Here is a 12,763-nt window from a genome sequence, read left to right on the forward strand (position 1 = left end):
TGAGACAGCACCATAAGAAATGTTCCTTCTTTCACTGAAAAGGCTCAAACAAATGAAGCCCTAAAAAGCCTTTAATCAGTGTTCGTTAATAATTGGTATAAAACTGTTGTTAAGGAGTGGGCAGGTGGTTAAAAAAGACCTTTGTGGTAAAAACAACTTTATAAAATCTGTGACCGTGTACTAAAAACTTGGTGGAGCGCATCACCGTGACCATGGCAGTTAGAATTAAATTGGCACTTATCCAGCATATCACAGTAATGTTTTCTGGTGATTGCACAATACTGTTTGTGCTTTCTGAGTTACTATCATCATCTTTGACTCATTTTGGAATGGGCAGTAGCGTACAACGCAAACACCACTGCAGTCCTGTGACCAGCACCATGTGGCACAACAGAGGTTAGAAGAGAATTAGAAGACTGCATTGTTCATGCAGTGCCTCAGGGTAAACTAAAGGAAAAAAACAAAAGAAGTTGCACTGTAAACTTGTACAGAGAGACAGAGACACAGAGAGAGACAGAGAGAAAGAGGAAAAAGGAAAAAAAAAAATTCCAGTTTGGCTAACACGTGTGCAATCTGCTTAGATGCCCTTGGTCTAGGGCCCTTTCCAGTTGACAAATGGAGTCTCACTTGGCTCCACAGGTATTGAAATGCCTTGAAATTAAACTAATTCAAGCTTTCCACTTCAATTTTTCTTCCTGACTTTGCAGAGTTAGGTCTCCTGCCTACCTACAACACACCGTTTTCACTCAGGGACCTTGGCTTGCTGCTTTAATACTGGCAGTGGTCTAGTGGAAACAGATTTTACCATAATCCTCCACCAAGGTTTGTCCCTTTCAGAGAGTTGATTCAAGGGATGAATCCAAAATGTCATCATGGTGGCTGGTGCTATCACTGTCACAGCTTTGTGCGCTCGAATAGTTGGCTGCCTCTTGAAGCCTCATTAGCATATTCATCTGAAAGAAGAAAGCAATGTTTACATAATCTCGTCTCATTTAATGCTGCAGTGACCGTGTTAAAATTTAATTAAGCTCCCTTGCTGTATGAGGTGTGCTGGTATCTAGCTGAGAAGATGATACAAAAGGATTTCAGAAAGGGCAGGGTGTCAGCGGCTCCTCCTGGCACCCTTTTCATTGCCTTCTGGTCTTTAAATAGAAGTTTAAAGGTCCAAAGAGCCAGAGGGATACAATGGAGCTGCCTGATAACTCTCTTTAATTCAGGGGTGAGACCGGCTGCAGCTGCAACACCGGCAGGGGAAGGAAGCCATATCACGGCTGGACATCTGGGCCCATATTTGGAGACAGTCAAGCTTCCAGATAATTTTTGGATGGTGTAGACACACTACATTGGAAAAGCAACTGAAAACATAATCACACTAACATACCCCCTCTGCAAGAGAGAGATGGGGAGGGAGTGGGAGAGGGGTGGACCGAGGCCAGCTGCTTCATAAAAGAGTCCCATCTGCTGTTGAGGGGCTGACCTCAGCAGGGGAGCAGCAACAGATCCTCCTACCCAGGAGAGGAGAGCCGCCACATAATTTGGGGATTATTAGAACCTGAAGTCCATCTGAAAAATCATCAAAATCAGCATTAAGCCCCAGAAAATTACTTGGATGCTTGACGCCTAACTCTGTGTAATGATCAGGATTTTATTTATAAAACATCCGCTTCTGCCAGCTTGCTCAGGGCTGCAAGCAATGTTGACATTGCTTTAGTGTTTTTCAAGGAACAAATACACTGTCATTACAGAAAACAGGCAACGAAAAACCAGAGAGAAAGAGGTATTCTTGTGTGTTTGTGTGCTAAGCCCCTTTTTCCAGTTTGCTCAGGAACCCTTACATCTCTATGGTTTCAACCTGTACAGACTGTAAAGTTTTCTCTAGGCATTGAACAGCGTTTAATACTCTTTAAAGCTATCAGGTAGTTTTTGCTGCAGGTTTAATAGGTATCCGTGTTTGAGAATACAGAATACATGTGGAGGGTGTGCAGGACAGCCTGCATGTGAAATGTCCTCTTTCCCCAAGCACGATGTCTGTCTCCCCACGAGCTCCACTGGAGGCAGGGGCAAGCCCTTCATTCACAAGTTTCAACATCTAATAATTAGTCAGATATAGATACTGATCACAGTGTGAGGGAGCAAGGGCGACAGGACACTGAACTTGAGCTGCCCAAGTATTTTCACCTTAGTGGAGGTGATGTATATGTGCTGGAAGCCTGGCCAGTGCACTCACTGGCAGCCCAAATCACAGGGTCAAACAATCACCCCAAAGATTACAGACTGGGAGATGGGATCAAATGAGGTGATTTTCTACACTTCTTCAGGATGCAAGGTCTGATTTTGGATACCAAATACTTTAGTGAGGCTGAGGAGTCATTTTCTTAGCACTGATAAGAGTTAAATGCATTTTCCTCTGAGAAATTCCCCTTTCCAAGGGCTGCCTGTATTCCAGAAGTACAGTTCTCTAAAATGGTATTTTGAATTGTGATAAAGGCAGTCTACAGAGAGAGCAGTATAGAAAAATAGCAGTTCAATATATACAATTTAATAGCCCATTATCAGAGGAGGCAATGGTAAACCCAAACGTCTGGGATCATATTTGAATAAAACAATACATGGCATTGAGGGAAATCAATGTCTTATCTTTTAATGCCACCACACTTGCATTCCTTTTACATTAAGATTGTTATACAGTCATCAGTTATCTTGAAATGTTCTGAGGAATGGGGGGGTGGCTGTCTAATTTGCATTTCCACTAAATTCTCTGTGATAGACAAGTTAGATAACGTGTTTCTCAGTCCTTCATTTGTAGAATGTAATGAAGGACTGTCTAACCTGGAAAGGTGTTTTTAGAATAAACTGATTAATAAGTTGTTGAAGAGTGTTACCCAAATATTATAATGCTGAAGACCAGATACATTTCTGAACAGATGGGAAATGCAAACAATTTAGGGGCATATTAACATCATGGTGATACCTGCCCTCCTGCTAGATTTTCCTTTTATTTTCAACCTTTTTAATAAGTTATAGTAGGATTCATTTTAAAAGCCCATTTTGGAACAGGTACACAGTAGTTTTTTACTGTACAGTGTACAATTTAACATGTGACAGTATAGTATATACTGAAAAACCTTTTCCTCAAAGTTTAAATCTTACCAAGGGATCCCCCTCTGTATCAGTCTGTGGAACGTGCTTTGAGGTTGTTCCTTCCTTTGCTGATGCATAACCTTCATAACCAACATCTTCTGGTCTTAACTGAAGTAACGATGGCCACTCATGCTGTAGAGATGCAGAGCTCCATGGATAGGTATCAGCTACCCACTTGGAGGGGTCCTCCCAGGGTGCCCTCTTACCGTACATCTACATTATGGATATAACACAGGTAAGTATCCTACAGAGTTTTCGGTACCAGTTGTAACAGCAGACAAAAGTCATCAAAAACGTCTAAACCATTTTAGCAAGTGGTTTGCTTTCAAATATTCTCAGCACTCAGACATGATAAGAAACACAAAAGACTTCATCTCCATTAATGCTCCTTCAATACACAGAGCGGCTGCAAGTTGAAAAGCACTCCATAACTGATGATACTTGTAGGCAACAGTGGGAGCCACAAGTTTTTGATACAATGTGAAATGAGACCTTTAGGTAATTTGCTTAAGGCGTATCAGTGAAATTAACTCAGACCTATCTAAAACATTCAAGTTAAGTGGATTTTGTTTAAAGTGAATTAGGAGGTGCCAGTGCAGATTGTTTTCTTCTCCTAGCAAAATGGGATGCAGAAGCAGACAGCTGTCCACACCTTAAGTTTGAGATTTTTCACAAGGATAAGAGAAGAAATTCACAAAGGATAGGTTTTCCCTTCCATGAAGCACAAAACCACTTACGAATCTGGAAGGAGGACAGAGGAAGGAAGAATGAGAATATTGTAAGTTTAGGAGGTCTGGTAGCTTCCTCACTAAAATGCACCCCTCCCTGCATTGCTGTTCACAAGCAGCATGTTAATCGAGAACCCCTGGGTTGCTGCTTTACAGATTTCCTTTAGCTGTGACAATGACACATTGGGATGGGGAGCCAGTCACCAGGCCTTTCTGCGATTTCTCCTAGCTCAAACAGCCTCACGCAATCCAAGGAGCAGCATAATATTGGCAGGGCATACGCTCATGGAGCATTTAGATGGGCTGCACTCCTGAAGGGAGTAAAACAGTGAAGGATTTTAGTGCTAAAGCCAGAGAGATGAGTTGTGCTTATCACTGCAACACCTGCTCCCAGGCACTTGCTGAATCCAGAGCTCAAGGTTAGGCAGCCAAGTTCTCTATATTATGCACACAGATCCTCAGACTCCTCCTGCCCTACACTGAGGCTAGGCTGCTATAACAGGGATCTGCCTAAATAAGCCAAGAGGAAATGTTTCTTAGGGAGGCAGCAGGCTAACTCCAGGCTGTAGGCAGCACTTCCCCTCATCTGAGATTAACAGCGATTAAATCTTTCCTGGAATCTGGAGCAAGGCTTGTAAATTCTGTGTCTGACAAGTGAGTTTGCAAAGTACCAGGCTAGAAAGGCATTTTCTACCCATCCCTGGTTCCAGGAACATCTAATTATATCATATAAAAGATTTCTGTTTATTATTAATAATGTTATTCTATGGAAGCCATCCAAAGGAGCTGAAAATCAGAACGGCTCATGAAACAACGTATTTTCTTCTATATGCTGCCATCTTCTGCTCCAGAATTGAAGTTTTCATTTAAGTAGGTACCCTGTATACTTGGGAAAATATGAGCATGAAGGATATCACTGCATTTTTATAGCTGGTCTAAACAAGCGCTGTTAATCTCACCATGGCTGTTCTATCAGATGTTTGGCAGCTATTTGCACAAGGCATAAACACTCTGTAATTCCCAGAGAGATAAGCAGTTTTAGGAAAGCATGAGATATTCAACAGGCAAGATTCTAAACCTGCATCACATCAGTATGTCACTGTCAATACAAGGTGATAAAGAAACCGCAGCTGCTTACACCATTCTTTGACTAGTGCATGACAATCCCCTCTGTACTGTGCAATAATTTCTTTCGGTGTCATGTGTGGCAAAAAAATGCCTTTCCACAAAGCGTCTTTTCAGAGGACATAGAATTGCGGTGTGTAAAAGAAAAAGGAAAAAGGAGAAAGCCAAATAAAGATTGGAAAAATATAAAAAGAAGAAAGGATTAACTTCAAGATTTAGATTTGCTCCAAAGATGTGGAATGATCTGAAATCTTAACCTATATGGGACAGCTTACAGTGCTATCTACAGCAAATTTGTTTCTAGCCCTCTTTCTATTAAAGTAGAAGAAATTTTAATAGTTCATTAACAATCAATGGAACTGTTGCTAACACCTAGCTCTGGAGAGGACAGGATAGAGGGAACCGCGAAGCACTCTGATCTGATGGCACTGTCACCCAAAATGAGAATTACAGTCAGGAGGAAACCTTAGTCCACACAGAGAAAGAAAAAAGGAGAAAGAAAACTATGGGACATAAAACCAGGGTTGCAAGATATAAGGGCAAAAAGGGACAGACCTTCATGTTCAGCAGGGCCAAAAGGTAAATTATCTCAATCTGGTCAGATAAGGCCAGTAAATTTTTTTTTTTTCCCCTGAATGGTGAAAATACCCTTGTTCACAAGTTTTCCTCTGCAAGCCTGTGTGCCTACATGTGTACGTTGCTGGGAGAGGATTACACAGACAAAGCTATTTTCTTGCACCAGTGTAAGGGCTAATAACTCTTCCATGCAGGGGTAGGCTGAGACTGCCTTGACTCAGGGAGGCAATCTGAGCTGTATTTAGTATTGCTGTGAACTCTTTAAACAGTGGAAAAAGAAGAACCTTCCTCCAGTCACAGAAGAGAAACCCTCTTCATAAAATACAAGATATGCTAGTGCTGGAGCAGACAAAGCCAAATTATACATCAGAGTAACAGCAAGTCAAAAGGACTTCAAGGCTGGTTTCTATAATCCCTCCACAGATTCTCTTCTTGCAAATGCAACAGCATTCATACTTGGATGCATTGGTTAAAACTAGCTTGGAGAAAGCCTATGAAACTAATTAAAAAAAAAAAATAAATGCTGGGAAACAAATGACATACCTGAAGTCCTTCTCTCACAGCTTCCAGAAGATATGGCACCAAGGAATAGTTCCAGAGGTCTGTGAACCACACTCTGGAGCCATCAACATCCATAGGGCAAGGCAAGAAGAGGCGGGGACCTGAGAAGTCAAATTTTGTATTAAAGAAAGTAGAACTAGGGAACACACTAAAAATAATCTTGACAGAATTAAAAAGTATTATTAGAGCAAACTCAAGTGAAGAGAATACTAATACAGGACTACAATAAGGGAGCTATCAGTCTCCTGTTATTAAAAATGAACTAGTGTCACTTTATCCAATTCTAAAGCCTGATGAACACTTACAAGTTTTATGGGCAAAGCTATGTAAAAGGATGACTTCTTTGCTAACAAAGCTATTCCACTAAAAGACATGTATATCTCCCACCTGCTAGTTTGCTGAACTGACTGTCCAAGTGCTTTTATTGCTATAATTATACTGCAGTGTGAAAGCAGGGGGGAAAAAATAAGCTTAGGAAAGTTACTATTGAGGTAATTTTTTGTAAATTTAACTTTTTAAAATTATGATCATTTACTTGAAAGTCTTGAGCAACCAAGGCAGAAATACCAGGAAATACACTCTCTCATTAAACTCTCCATTTTCATTTCAGTCTTGCTGGCAACCAGATAAATTCCCTACACTGATGTTGTACTTCCCATTGAGAGACGACAGCTCTTAAAAACATAATATACCCTTCACAAATCTCTAACATGCTCAGCCTGCATCATTATTTCAAACCACTCCACCAATGGACTCACCAATGGTTACATCTGAAGAGCTGTGCGTTTCTAGGAAGCTGTTGAGATGATGCCATGTTTTGGGGATCCAGTCAATGATTTTGATGAGCTCATTATTGCGTATGTTCCTTTCTATTTCAGTCTCAATCAGTTTCCTTCTCAGATATCTGCCCAAGAAACCTTTAACAGGCTCTGTGTGATTAGCACACAGCACCCACCTGGGTAAAAAGGATAAATGTCAAGCAGCAATGAATAGCAAATACATCATTTCCTCTTAAACATATAGGTGAAGGTAATGTCATAAGCTTCTGAGTCTCATTTGTCAGCAAGTATAAAACTGCTCCAATAAACCACATTATTTCCCACTGCTACAACACAATCATTACAGGTTTCAGCAGAAATTCAAGACAATGCTGAAGACAAATGGAATGCAAGAATGCAATCGTCTTCAGCATCTTGCTAGAGGTGCCAGAAAATATCTTATTTCTTTCACCGTTCCCCAGCACTGTTCAGAGACCCATCAATACAGGAGAGATGCAGAAGCTAAAACACTTTGCTGTGCTGAGACACAAGATCAATGCTTGTTGAAGAACTGGGCTGCGAAGCAGCGAGCTGTGCAAACACAGCCACAGTAAATACAGAGTGAATGTACCTGAAATTGTGATGCAGCTCCAGATTTGGTGAAGAAGAAACTCCCTGGTTCATGGTTCCAATAATATAGGGACTGAAAAGAGAAGAGTAGTAGTTTTTTTGAGGGAGAATCCATTCAAATATTCAGAGAAGATTCTTTCTTCTTATCTGTACTAGGCCAATTTTAAAAGAGTCTCTGGATGCATTGTAGTTTTAGATTTAAAATATTTCTGAGGCGCCCTTTTTTAATGTTTATTCTTGTATGATTTCCCTCTCTGCACATTTGTAGTTTACTAGTACTCATCTGTAATAAAGAAATAAATGAGGCAACGCTGTCCTCATGTACCTCATAATTTTGTAGTAGGCTTAGAGTTTTAATTTCAGAAGCCCATGCGTCTCATGAGTAAGACATAGCATGCAGTGATTTTATGGAGGGAAGTCCCTATGATGGCACTTTTACAGCAGAAATAGCCAATGTTATAAGCCAGTAAAAGTTCCAGAAAATGTTATTTTTATTCTTGCTTGGCAATAAAGGATAGTCAGCAAACTTCATACTTCTGCGCTGCTACAGGAAAACTGTAGGAAGTGCAAGTCTGACAGATACACAGCTGCTTCTGCATGGCACGGTTTGTGGGTTTGCACATATCCCAAATTCCACTATCATAAAGTGCATTTCTTCTTACTCTCCCATAAGCTGTACTCATAGTACTAATGAGCTTTTGTGATCTGACAGGGTGAAATGGATAAGACCCTAATTCAGTCAAGTGTTTAAGTACATTCTTGAATTCTGTGGTATGTTTACATCTCACTGAGATGTATGGGAGTCATATAAACGAAGTGAAGCAGACACCTAAGTACTTGGCTGAAGAGGGTTAAAATTATTCAAGCACATAAGGGCATTGCTGACAGCCTATGGGAGTCTAAGTTTCCACTGGGACATTTTATTTTGCAAAATGACAAACAGGTCTTACTGTTTTAATTGCAAAAGGTGTGTGAAAGGGTAGAGAAAAGCTGCTACCTACCATTTATTATATTTACAGTTGAGGAAACCATTGAAGATGTCACTTAGTGAACTGATGTGGTGGAGGTTATCAAGAATTATGACCACAGGCAGGTCAGCACCATTGTTGTCAGCACTGCATTGCTCAGCTAGGTTTGCTAGGTATTGTCGCAGATCCTTCAGCAGAATTAACAAAAAAACCCAGAGAAGATTAACCCAATTAGACCATAGATATAATTTCAGTGGAAAAGATTTTCAGAAAGATAAAGAGGCTGCTACAGAGTTTCCCCACTGGGGGTCATACAGCTGGACCAGCACATGCAGGAAGACTTGCTTCTTAGATAGGGCAACATTGAAGCCACATGCTAGGAAAAACAAAGGCACTATACATAAGGCAAGTGACTGAAGCATACACATTCCTATTTGGTGGATACATTCCTTAGAAACCTGCTGATAAAATATCTTATCTCCAGTGGAAAATAGGTTGCAATAAAATATGCCATTTCCAATGGGCTGAGATACTCACATTAGTTGTTGGACCTCCACTTTTATGAATGCCACATTTATATACCAAAAAAACCACACCAAGTTATCACACAATTTAGGCATATTGAACTGCTCCTTCAGATATCTCCTTTCACCACTATGACTGAAAATCTGTTTGACCTTTCGGGGATACTATATCACGCATCATAATAAAGTTTGTTGTGTTAATCCTTTTTTCCTGTCAGCTATCAGTCTGGCTGTCATTTAGTGCTGGAGTAAAAGAGAGCTTTCTATAATCAAAACATTTCATATTTTTCTCGGCATTTTGTTGCCCTTGGGGGTCTGGGCTAGTCAAGTTTTACAGCTGTATCCCTAGAGGTACCTAATTTTGTCAGCGTTGGGAATGCTCAGTATTATGGATGACGTTCCTATTACTGTTTTACTTCCTGGATCAGGGATAGCAGAATCTTTTTTTTTTTTTTCCTTTAATGGGAACCTGCAATCTTTTTGTATCTCAAGAAAGATTTTTGTCTGGCTTTTTATGATCAGGTGTCTCTAGGGGAACATCATGGGTTTCTTCCATGGAATAGCACCATCTATATTATTCAAACACACTTGGTATTGGACAATGTTGTTTTTTCTTTTTTACTATAAACTCAAAAGTTCTATATAAATCTTAATAGAAACAAAGGAAAAGGAAAAAAACACCCAACACCAAAAACCCAAAACAATAACCCATACAACAAGCAATTTACCAGAGATCCAAAAGCTTGCTCTTTTGTGGGACAATTTTCATTATAAATGTACATGGTATAACAATAAAACATAAACACATCCCCTGCTGAAGTAAATGGCATCACAAATCCTTTGTATAAAGACAGTTAAAAGTGGTGTTTTTACTGGAATGGTCCCCTCACCCCTTTGGGATCTGTATGTTCTTCCTTATATTATGTTAACCTTCATTATGTTCTGTGCAAACCAGAAAGCTCTGGGCAAAACCTTTCATTTTCTTTTCCCTGGGCACCAAGTTAGGAGTATACCCAATTTAGTACAGCAAGTGAATAGTATTATCTGCGGCTAGCACAGTAGTCATTCTAGAAGCTTGATAATCTGAGCTATGTAAATCACTGTGAATGTGACATGATGCATGAGGCAATTTTAGTGTGGTCAGCTTCCTGACTGATACACGCCGGAAACCGTGGCAGCAGTTGTATTTATCCAGTGCTGATTACGAAGCTGAACCCAAGATAGTTATTCAAAATCCCCATCCTGAAATCTTTGCTAACAATAGGCTGCTATTATCACTATAAAAAAGCAAGTTAGACTAGTATTACTGTATATCCAACCTTTCTGACAAAGGAATTACAGACACTGTAAGAATTGAATTTACATAGGAATTTGACTCTGCATCTATCCTTAAGGTGGGTTTCCTGAAGTGGAGGGAAAATTCAGACTTCCTTCACAGTGCTTCAATGGTTTGTTTAGAGCAGAAAGACCTGATCCCTGTTCCTCACCAGGATTGGAGACTGAATTCTTGTAGGAAAAAATGCTATCTGAGCAACAAAATAGTATGTCAATTAATAGGATCTGCTCTGCATCATCACTACAAATTGGGCAATCGATTATCTTTACAACTGTAACTTACCTTGCTTGACTTGTGATCTACATTAAAAGTTGCAATGGCATCCTCAGTTTTTTTTCTGCCAGATTTAGTTATAATATATTCAGCCAGCCTGTTAGCTAAATAGGTCTTTCCTGTGCCACTGGGTCCCGACAGAATAATTCTGCGATGCTCCATCAGCAAATTAAAGTACCGCTGGGTAATTGGCTTAGGAATTAATGTGTCAAACACAAAACTGTCCAAACTGTTTTCTTCCACTCCTGGGAACAAAAGAAAAGAAAAATGGCCTGTCTTCATCATTGCTAAGGTAGGTATAGGTTTGGCCCAGCACCTGATGGTATCAGTGCTATGCTCAAAGCAAGGTAAGATACTTCTGCTTAAATCAAATTCCGGTCAAGGGCTTCATTACTGTGGAAACGCTTATATCCTTCCACAGGGCCAAAAAATTAAACAGTGGTAGTAGGACAAGATGGGTGGGAGAGATGAAATCAAAGTAAATGTGAAGAGAAGGCTCAGTGAGGCAAAGATGTATGTTTCAGACACTACAGGCAACCATGAAAAAAAAAAGGTCAAAGTGACAGCCACAAGGGTTACCGGTTGTCATATCGATGTACGTATAGTTCTTCTGAAGGCCCCCCTGCCCCTTCAATAGCAAATCCCTACAGCTTTTAAAATGTATTGAATTCTTCCTGCAGAACTGGGTAAGGCATAAATATTTCTCATCATAATCTCTGTTTTGGGGTTGGGTTTTTTTTGCCACTATTCAGAAATTTGTAGTTTGCTTTGATTTGGCAGTCAGGCAGGAAAGACAGAGAGATTCCTAGATTTGTCTCAAAACGCCCCACTGCGTTAGGTGTTGTACAACATCATGCACAGAGTTCATGTCATAAATGAGTGCTTGAACTGGAGACAAAATACAGAAAGGTCAGGTGTAAGAAAAAAACTATGAAGGGATGGGGGACTGCAGTGAAGAACTCTACAGTATCTGCAAAAATATTCTTGGGGTTTTACCTTTCAGGTTCACAGTGATGACGTTATTATCTCCAACCAGATATCCACAAGGCAGCAGTTCAGGCACTTCTAGGCTATGGGCTCTAATTACATCCCCTATACAATAGCTAGCAATGCAGTCAGAGCTTAAACCCAGGCTAGTAGTCGGATCCACTCGGAAAACATATTCCTGAAATTATATGAAAACATAAGACATAAAAATAAAAATGGTTATTGAATGAAAGCAGTTTGGAAAATATTTTGGTACAAGTGAAGTCACTTGACAAGGAGAATCTTGCAGTCACATTCAATAGAGAACTGCCTACAATTATGAAAAAAGAACAGCAACATTAAGAATAAAGTTTAATAGTGGTGTTAGCTGTATGTCAAAAAACAAAACAAAAACTTGGCAAGACAGCTCAAAGAATACAGAATTCTTAAGTGAAAAAGAAAATTGAATTAATACTTGAGCTAATTTTTCAGTGCCTTACCTTAAAGAGACGTCTGATTACACCATCTAAAACGTCCCATTTTGTTTTTCCGCTGACTCCAATTGATCCTATCAGATATGCATGTGGTTTTTGATCCTGCAAAGAGAAATTTTTGGAAACTGGACTAAAAATGGTAGTAATCAGTTTCCTATGAAGATTCATAATTTTTCCAATGAAGAAAAATAATATTATTTAGAATGTGATGTTACAACTTTGTTAATAATCTCTGTGCCAGAAATAGGTATTGATGATATTACTTTGGTACATCTTTATAAGGAAGGAAATACAGTATCTTATTTTGCTCTTTGATTGCATCTGTTTATAAAGAGCTGAATATAAATAAAAGTTGCACTATATTTATATTTTTTTGTAATACAGAACATGAAAACACGACAATGCAATTCCAAATTTATTACCTCAGCAGCATATTCATAGTTGCACCCTAAGGGGTCCAAGGCGTAGATCTAGTTTATAATGACTTTTAAATGGAGATAGCAACTCCCAGAACATCCTACTACTAATTAAACCAAGAATTGGTAGTGTCTGAGCCACCACAAAGGCAGAAGGAGGCCATATGACATTAATCTGCGGAGAGTGCCTAACTGTATTGAGCATGGATGACAGAGAAGAGAGGTGCTATCTTTAGGATATTTCCCTTCAGTTCCTGGCTGAAAATA

The 12,763-nt window shown here is 39.7% G+C and overlaps 1 protein-coding gene across 2 annotated transcripts in view; it reads right to left on the bottom strand.

Annotated features, from left to right (window-relative positions):
* Positions 1-369: 369 nt before the first annotated feature.
* Positions 370-12,763, bottom strand: part of NAV3 (neuron navigator 3) — a gene marked incomplete at its 5' end in the record, with an annotated part of 269,575 nt that continues 257,181 nt past the window's right edge. For both annotated transcript variants that reach the window (XM_082311047.1, XM_082311046.1), the window contains 9 exons: positions 370-953; positions 3,151-3,354; positions 6,114-6,232; positions 6,890-7,086; positions 7,521-7,592; positions 8,521-8,675; positions 10,630-10,865; positions 11,617-11,785; positions 12,087-12,182. In XM_082311047.1, the coding sequence (XP_082167173.1) occupies positions 834-953; positions 3,151-3,354; positions 6,114-6,232; positions 6,890-7,086; positions 7,521-7,592; positions 8,521-8,675; positions 10,630-10,865; positions 11,617-11,785; positions 12,087-12,182 (1,368 nt within the window). In that variant the 3' untranslated portion in view covers positions 370-833. The remainder of the gene's footprint in view (positions 954-3,150; positions 3,355-6,113; positions 6,233-6,889; positions 7,087-7,520; positions 7,593-8,520; positions 8,676-10,629; positions 10,866-11,616; positions 11,786-12,086; positions 12,183-12,763) is intronic.

The sequence above is a fragment of the Platalea leucorodia genome, assembly GCF_965183815.1.
Source record: "Platalea leucorodia genome assembly, chromosome: 4".
NCBI classification, from domain to species: Eukaryota; Metazoa; Chordata; class Aves; order Pelecaniformes; family Threskiornithidae; genus Platalea; species Platalea leucorodia.